The 9,046-nt window shown below is 33.7% G+C and overlaps 2 protein-coding genes across 2 annotated transcripts; both read right to left on the bottom strand.

Annotated features, from left to right (window-relative positions):
• Window positions 1-2,402: 2,402 nt before the first annotated feature.
• On the bottom strand, window positions 2,403-3,772 carry LOC131859808 (copper transporter 6-like). Its single transcript, XM_059213907.1, has one exon. The coding sequence runs from the start codon at window positions 3,148-3,150 to the stop codon at window positions 2,710-2,712; it is 441 nt and encodes a 146-aa protein (XP_059069890.1). The 5' UTR covers window positions 3,151-3,772; the 3' UTR covers window positions 2,403-2,709.
• Window positions 3,773-5,910: 2,138 nt separating this feature from the next.
• Window positions 5,911-7,522, bottom strand: LOC131028259 (copper transporter 6). The gene has a single exon (XM_057958509.2). It carries the CDS (start codon window positions 6,693-6,695, stop codon window positions 6,189-6,191), a length of 507 nt encoding a protein of 168 aa, XP_057814492.1. The 5' UTR covers window positions 6,696-7,522; the 3' UTR covers window positions 5,911-6,188.
• Window positions 7,523-9,046: the final 1,524 nt, after the last annotated feature.

Here is a 9,046-nt window from a genome sequence, read left to right as displayed (position 1 = left end):
TAGGAATGAAAAGAAGAGCTATAAATAAATGGGGTGTTAGAAATAAAAAATAACAAAATCACCTCATCATGATACTTATGAAAAGAAGAGTTTCAAAACAAGTTGAAAGGAGATGTTCAAGGACATGTCTCGTCAAGAAAATCCAATGCGCAAAGAGTGGAGAATGACACAAAAGAGAACTTGGAAACTTTCAGGTGTTTGCAAATAGATAACAATAAAATGCTAGTAAATTCACTTAAAGAGTGCTCACAACTATATTGAAATAGAAAGAGTGCTATAACAAGATTGAAGTAGCATGAGAGCAATAAAAACCATAACTAGACTACTACATGAGAGTTTGCTAACTTAGATAACATCCAGCTTTTAGAATCTACACTCATCTATTGCTATCTTGGCAAAGCAGTTAGAAGAAGATCTTGTTCAAGCTAGATAAAAGTTAGGCAAGGAACAATTATGACCAAAGATAAGTTGAACATCATTTTAATAGTCATTAAATATTATTCATCTGATTGTACCATCACAAAATAGAATCATAATTATGCAAATGTCTATAAATTCATATTTGAATCTTTGAAGATTTAAATTAAAAATATTATAAAACATACACAATAACTAAATAAAATATTGAAAACTTGTGATAAGGAACACTAACACATAATGCACTTGACATCTAGAATAGGAAAAAGGCTATGAATAGGCTAAAATGAGTCCTAAAAACACTATATAGAATGAGCACTTGATGCGTACAATTTGTAGTGCCAAAACTATAAGGTATGCAGTTTCAACATCACACTATCATCAATGTTTAGAATTCCACTTAAGCAAAGTGGGTAGGTGGAGGCCTTGGTGAGGTAGCAAGATTAATGTCAAGTGTATTTTGTATACAATTGAGGTTAAGACTGTTGAGGGATATTGTATACCACAAGCCTCACCTTAAGTTTTTAAATATGGTGTAGATTGCTTGCTCCAACATTCTATTTTTGTTTTAACCTTTAGATTTTAGTCCCATTTCACTTTACAATGCCATCATGATGGGCCTCATAAGGTAGTTTGACATGCAATGTAGACTTTTATACTTATGTGGAAGATGCCTTTGATTATATGAATTATAGTGGTTGTAATAAAATGACTAAAGAAAAGCTCACATCTTCACCTCCATTGTTTTGGCCCTAGCTATCTAATCTTGTTTGATTAATACAAACTCTATGATCTTGCTACCAATTAGCAATTTGAATACAAGTTCAAATGGCATGAAGAAGGCTTTTAAGTATGCCTATGCTACTGTATCATAATCGTATTAGTTGAATTGCAAACACATGGGTATTCACTAGGGATGCATTGCAAATAGGCTAATCAAATGGCACCACATCCACTAACAACATAGTTGTGGCCAGATCCCAACTTATTAAATACATGAGTGCTTATATAGTTTTGATTTAGAGTGACGTGTCACAAAATTAGCGACCTACAAATAAATGAGGCTCTACAATGAAACATAACAACTTGCAACTCTCCTTGCATTGTTTCAATCTCAATCATTGGATCTAGTTTATTTATTTTGAGTTGAGTAATGCATGCATTTTTTATTAGTGCTTGTGGCGAAACAATAAAATGAACATTATGCACCTTGTCTCCTTCACCATTTTCTTACCATCATGAATTACAAAGTCAAGCAATATGCTTTGTATATATCCTTGAGTGTTCAACAAATGAAGGAGGGTTAGCAAGGTGCCTAACCCATTATGAGTTGTGTTGTCATGTAAGTGAAGCAATATGCATTATAGATTGCCACAAGTGTTTAATAGAATAAGGGACATTAATAAGCTAGACATCTCATTAAGAGTAATTATGTTGTCCCATTAGTGTGACATGTGTTTGAGCATTGATCCTCGTGAGTGTTTAATAAATCAGTGTATAGATATGTCACCTAACTCATGGTGCATTTTTGTGTCATCCTATTTGCTAGACATGTAGATTTAAGCCCAAATAAATTTGACAACTAGTCTTTGAATAAAATTGAACCCATTTACCTCATTATTTACAATTTAACCTATGTGTTTGAGCATTAATCATTCTACTTCTTGAATTTTCTATCATCATAATGATGGATCACATAATGTGATCCGAAATGTTGATGAATAAAATTACACACAATCAAAACTAGAATCAATATCAATAAAACTATGACTATTTATTTAAGTAAATACTTGTTAATATAATTATTTCAAACAAATATATAATTATAATTACCAATATACATTAGATAATAGTTTACATATTTAGTTTTTAACATTATTCTATTCAACTTTATGACATCCAACATAGAGCAAGAAAATTCTCCTATTTTAATATGTGCAAAGCCAAAAATTACATTAAGAATAAATTACAGTCTGAAATAAATATCACCCTTGTGTATGTACAGGAAATCAAATATACCTATATAAGCCAATCAAATTCTGGTCTAACATTAAAAATCAAAATATTTAATATGGATTAGAATAGCAAACTAATATAACTAATACATTTCTAACTATAGTACTAATAGAAAAATCAACACTTTTAACAGATTAGTACCCAAACAGGTACTAATAAAAACAGGGCCATCGACTTATCGCAACAAAGCTCTGAAGGTCCCTGGTTCGAATCTCGTGGCCAGCAAAAACCCCAAGCATACATCCGCAGGTGAGCAGATCTAATCAGGGAGCCGCGCTATTTAGCATCAAATCGCTTCCAAGACTGAAAACAGAAGAAACCCACTGAAAGCCCTGCTATAACAACCAAAAAAACTCCCACATTATAAGACATAACAGCCAACGTCAGAAGATATCCAGTTCCTGCATTAACTGCAAAGACCGACGTTTCAGCAATACTAGTCCCCAAACTTTTTGTACCCAAATCTTTGCTGTTGTTACTTCCATGATTGAGATTGACAATCCTATTCCTAACATACTGGAGGGCCTGGTGGAAGAAGACCAGGGCAAATAGGGCAACCAGTGAGAGCAAGTATTTGGCTAGAGTGTGTGGAGACCATCCAGGGAACATGAGCTCCATGCTTTTTCCCCAGTAGAAGGTCATTTGCATGCCAGTCATATTCATGCCCATATCTGGTGAGCTACTGTTCTGCATAGGCATGCCCATCTTTGGATCCATTCAAACTCTCAACAGATTGAGATTCATGTGTTTTCCTTTTGTGGGTGCTGTTGAATTTGGGCAATTTTCAGGAATTCAGCTCTGGGAGGCCTAATATGGTAATCAAACATTGATGATTCAGCTGTTTTCCTTTTGTGGTTATTGTTGAATTTGGGCAATTTTCAGGATTTCAGCTCTGGAAGACCTAAAATGGTAATCAAACATTCATGATTCAATTGTTTTCCTTTTGTGGGTGTTGTTGAATCTGGGCAATTTTGCCGGATTTCAGCTTTGGAAAACCTAATATGGTAATCAACCATTCATGATTCAGACATTTTCCCTTTGTGGGTTTTGGATAATTTGGGTAATTCTCAAGATTTCAGTTCTGGGAGACCTAATATGGTAATCAAACATTCATCATGGCATTACAGAGCCTTTACCTGTCATGAGAGATTCTGTATAATGTCAGATTGTTGTGTACTTGGGCATGTTCTGCCTTGTATATATATTTACACAGAGAAACAGACACAAGGTGATTTGCACCTATCTTCAATCTGACAGAGAGATTGATGGCATTGCATTGTCTCATATGATTGTCACATTCACCATGACAAACCATGGCTGGCATGCTGATTCCCTTGGAAGTAAGGTATGTTCTATGCCTAGGTGAGAACAACTTGTCAATCATTTGAGCCAAAATTTGATCTTGTTTTAATAGATAAACGGATAGTTCTACTTTGGATATGTTCTGGAAATCGGTGGATTTTGTTGATGTTGAGTGTTTTGAGTTCTTTGGGAATGTCCACTTCAAGCATGTTACTCAATGGACAATTTTGATTTAGATCTTTTGAGGGTGTCTATCTCATGTATATTGAACCAAAGCCAAAGCAGGTCCACCTTATGCTGCATTAGCCAAAGCAGGTCCACCTTATGCTGCATTTTTTCGGAGAAAGTTTTTAGGGAGTAGATCCTCTCTTTGTCTAGACAATTAAATTTGATGTATGTATATGTGTATATGTATATTTATATTTTTATGTTTGTGTTTGTACACACTTACATATACATATGTATACATTTATCTATATGTTATTTTGTATGTCTATAAATAAACATTTATATGTTATACAAGTATACATATATGTCAATTTAGCTTGAGTTACTCTAGTGGTAGAGAATTTGAGCATAAATTCCACTGGGGGTAAGGTATGCATGCCTTTTTTTTCTATACATATTCTATATTTGTATGTGCATGCACATACATGCATGCATTCTCACACACACATCACTCTAACCCTAAATTGTTCCAATATATATTTTCATATACAATTTTATTTGTTGCTCTAACTGTACACTATTCCAATGTATATCAGTAAATATTGAAAGAATAATGATAAAAATGTACCTATCATTGTATCTCCTTTGTTGCATCTTAAAGCCTCTATTGCTTTCTCTACCCATGGCAAGCTAGTGCCTTCCACTTCCTCATATCCAAGTTCTAAACAACACATCACACACTAGATTTACTTTGCTAAAGCTTTCATTTTTTGTATTTAATATATCATAGATCATTGAACCTTCAAAATACTATGAGGGTATGTGAGGCCTTATTCATGAACATGAAAGTTAAATATGTTTATCTCTAAGTATACATATATATGTATGGCATGCACATACATACATGCATTCTCACACGCACACACATCACTCTTAACCCTAAATTGTTTCAATATATATTTTCATAAACAATTTTTTTTTTCTTTAACTATAAACCATTCCAGTGCCTATAGTTTGATTTAGAGTTACGTGTCGCAATATTAGTAGCCTACAATTAAATGAAGTTCTACATTGAAACATGGTCACTTGCAACTCTCCTTGCATTGTTCCAATCTCAACCATTGGATTTGGCTTATTTATTTTGAGTTGAGTAATGCATGCCTTTTTTATTAGTGCTTGTGGCAAAACAATAAAATGAGCATTATGCACCTTGCCCCATTCACCATTTTCTTGTCATCATGAGTTACAAAGCCAAGCAATATGCTTTGTAGAGATCTCCTTGAATATTTAACAAATGAAGGAGGTTTTGCAAGCTAGCTAACCCATTATGAGTTGTGTTATCATGTAAGTGAAGCAATATGCATAATAGATTGCCACTAGTCTTTAAAAGATGAAGGGGCATTAGTACGTTGGATAGTTGATTAAGAGTAATTATGTTGTTCCATTAGTGTGACGTGTGTTTGAGCATTGATCCTCATTAGTGTTTAATAGATACAAAGTATATATATGCCACCTAATTCATGGTGCATTCTTGTGTCATCCTATTTGCTAGACATGTAGATTTAAGCCCAAATAAATTTGACAACTAGTCTTTGAATGAAATTGACCCATTCACCTCATTATTTACAATTTAACCTATGTTTAAGCATTGATCTTTCTACTTCTTGAACTTTCTATCATCTTGATGATGGATCACAAATTGTGATCCAAACTTTGATGCAAAAAATTAAGCACAATAACAATAAAACTATGAGTATATTGAAATAAATACTTGTTACTTATTATTATTAATATATATTGAAATCATTTCAAACAAATAAATAATTATAATTACCAATATAAATTAGATAATAATTTCCTAATTTACTTTATAGCATTAGTCTATACAACTTAATGACATCCAACATAAAACAAATAACAAATCTCCTATTCTAATATGTGACAAGCCAAAAATTACATCACCAAAACATCAGAAAAAATAAATTACAGTCTGAAATAAATGTCACCCTTGTACATACAGCAAATCAAATTCTGGTCTAACATTAAAAATCAAAATATTTAAAATGGATTAGAATAGCAAACTAATATAACGAATCCATTTCTAATTATAATACTGATTGAAAAAACAACATTTTAAACACAATAGTACTCAAACAGGTACTAATAAAAGCAGAAACCCATCAAAGTATCCCAACAAAGCTCAAGGTACCAGGTTCAAATCTCAAGACCAGCATACATCCTCAGGCAAAAACCCCAAGCATACATTCCGTGGTAAGCTTATCTGATCAGGGAGTCGCACATCCCGCCGTCTGATTAGCAGAACCCTGAGAAATCTCAGCGATGCGACCAGATCCCTGCCAAGAATGAAAGAAGAAGAAACCCACAGAAAGCCCTGCTATAACAACCACAAAAACTCCCACATTATAAGACATCACAGCCAACATGAGAAGATATCCAGTTCCTGCATTAACTGCAAAGACCACCGTTTCAGCAATACTAGTCCCCAAACGTTTTGTACCCAAATCTTTGCTGTTATTACTTCCATGATCGAGATTGACAATCCGATTCCTAACATACTGGAGGGACTGGTTGAAGAAGGCCAGAACAAACAGAGCAACCAGTGAGAGCAAGTACATGGCTACTGTGTGGGACTCCCATCCAGGGAAAATGAGCTCCATTCTTTTTCCCCAGTAGAAAGTCATTTGCATGCCACCCATTTGCATGCCAGTCATATTCATGCCCATATCTGGTGGGCTACTGTTCTGCATAGGCATGTCCATGTCTGAACCCATTTAAACTCTCAACAGATTGTGATTCAGTTGTTTTCCTTTTGTGGGTGTTGTTGAATTTGGGCAATTTTCAGGATAGCTCTGGGAAACCCAAAATTGTAATCAAACATTCATGGTTCAGTTATTTTCCTTTTGTGGGTGGTGTTTGAAATGGGGGACCTAAAATAGTAATCAAACACATTCGCGATTCAGTTATTTTCCTTTTGTGGGTAATGTTGAATTTGGGCAATTTTCAGGATTTCAGCTCTGGGAGACCTAAAAAGGTAATCAAACATTCATGATTCAGCTATTTTCCTTCTGTGGGTGTTAGTTCAAATGGGGCAATTCTCAGGATTTCAGTTCTGGGAGACCTAAAATGGTAATCAAACATTCATGATTCAGCTATTTTCCTTTTGTGGGTGTTGTTGAATTTGGGCAATTTTGAGGATTTCAGCTCTGGGAAACTTAAAATGGTAATCAAACATTTATCATGGCACTACAGAGCCTTTACCTGTCATGAGAGATTCTGAATAATGTTGGATTGTTGTCGAGTGGGGAATGCTCTGCCTTGTATATGCATAGAGAGACAGAGACAGATGGAGACCCTCACAAGGTAATTTGCACTTATCTTCAATCTAACGGGCAGATCGAAGGCATTGCATTGTCTAATATAATTGTCAGATTAAGCATGACAGACCATGGCCTGCTGATTCCCTCGGAAGTAAGGTATGTTCTTGTCTATGCCTAGGTGAGAACAGCTTGTCAATCAGTTGAGCCAAATTTTGGTTTTGTTTTAATAATCAATGGATAAATTTGCTTTGGATATGTTTTGGAAATGGGTGGAATGGTTGCTGTTGAGTGTTTGTCAGTGGACAATGCTTGATTTGATTTGTTTGGGATGTCCACTTCAAACATATTGAACTCAGGTTGAGTAATTGTCAATGGACAATCTTGATGTAAGTCTTTTGAGGGTATCTACTTCATGTCTATTGAATCAAAGAATCAAAGTTGGTTTACCTTATGGTACATTTTCAACAAGATTGGGAAAGGTTTATAGGGGCAGATCCTTTTATTCAAACTCTTTGTTTGTCTAAAAATGAATATATATATAGGTAGGTACGTATATGGGTATATATATGCATAACGATATGCATGTCTGTGTATACATATTCAATATATGCGTGTGTATGTACGTACGTGGATTCACACACACATATCACTCTAATCCTAAATTGTTTTAATATATATTTTCATATACAATTTTATTTTTTTGCTCTAACTATGAACTATTTTAATAATGGCAAATATTGAAAGAACAATGATAAAAATGTACCTATTGTTGTATCTCCTATGTTGCATATTCCTTATAATTATAGTCTAGAAAACTTCTTCCATTTTCTCTCTCCAAGTTCTATGATATTCTTTTAGCTCCTCATTAGAATCTTCAAACCTCTATTGCCATGGCAAGCTAGTGCCTTAAACTTCCTTATACCCAAGTTATACACAACACATCACACACTAGAAGAAAGCTTTTAGATTTACTTTTCTAAAGCTTTCATTTTTTGTATTTAATATAGCATAGATCACCCTAGGCTAAGGTTACATTCATCCAAACTTCTATAGATTACAATAAGTTGGAACTAAGCCAAATAAAGGTCTAACTAAGGTGGACTCCTAAGTAGTTCCAAAAAAAAAATCATGTCTTATATAGGTGGATTCACATTGTTTTTGTCTTCATGAAAATGTTATATTCTAGATATATAAACACAATGAACACTTGCATATATTGTGTTTCTTTTTTAAATCTAACAATAATTTGTTTAAAGGACATGGCCAAACTATTCCTATTGTCACCAAAACTCCAATACCACCACAACTATCTTAAAATTGAGCTATTCTACATTTCTTTATATTCTAAAAACTTCCTTTTTTTCTATATATAAACACTATCATAACTCTATCATTCTAGTATCAAAGCTCTATTATGTAATCACCTACAACTTTCTATATTTGTCTAATCATTCAAGCCTACTAGTCTTCTTGATCTTATCAACCTTCAAAAATAGGAAAGTCGTTCATTTTTCTCTTGTTTTTAGTATTTCATTATATAAGAAAAATTATTGTATGTTCTATATTGAGAACACAACTCTTTAGTATATTTTTTAGGAAATGAATGTAGCATGTGCTTTAGAAAACATGCATAGTACTGGTAGCTTAAGTCCTCTTTCATTATTTTTTTGGAAATGTTAAATTTTGTTATGCATTTGCTTTCATACATAAAGGTTTGAAATATATTTTATACGTAAAAATGAATATCCTAGAGAACTTCCAATTGAACCAAGACAACAAATTCACATGTATATGTCACTAACACT

This window comes from Cryptomeria japonica, chromosome 1, assembly GCF_030272615.1.
Source record: "Cryptomeria japonica chromosome 1, Sugi_1.0, whole genome shotgun sequence".
Taxonomy (NCBI): Eukaryota; Viridiplantae; Streptophyta; class Pinopsida; order Cupressales; family Cupressaceae; genus Cryptomeria; species Cryptomeria japonica.
The sequence above is the reverse complement of the archived record's forward strand: the minus strand, read 5'-3'. Positions and strand labels throughout refer to the sequence as shown.

Bases quoted from the DNA above. Each gene is read 5' to 3' on its own strand.
- LOC131859808 (XM_059213907.1), bottom strand. From the start codon at position 3,150: ATGGATCCAAAGATGGGCATGCCTATGCAGAACAGTAGCTCACCAGAT.
- LOC131028259 (XM_057958509.2), bottom strand. From the start codon at position 6,695: ATGGGTTCAGACATGGACATGCCTATGCAGAACAGTAGCCCACCAGAT.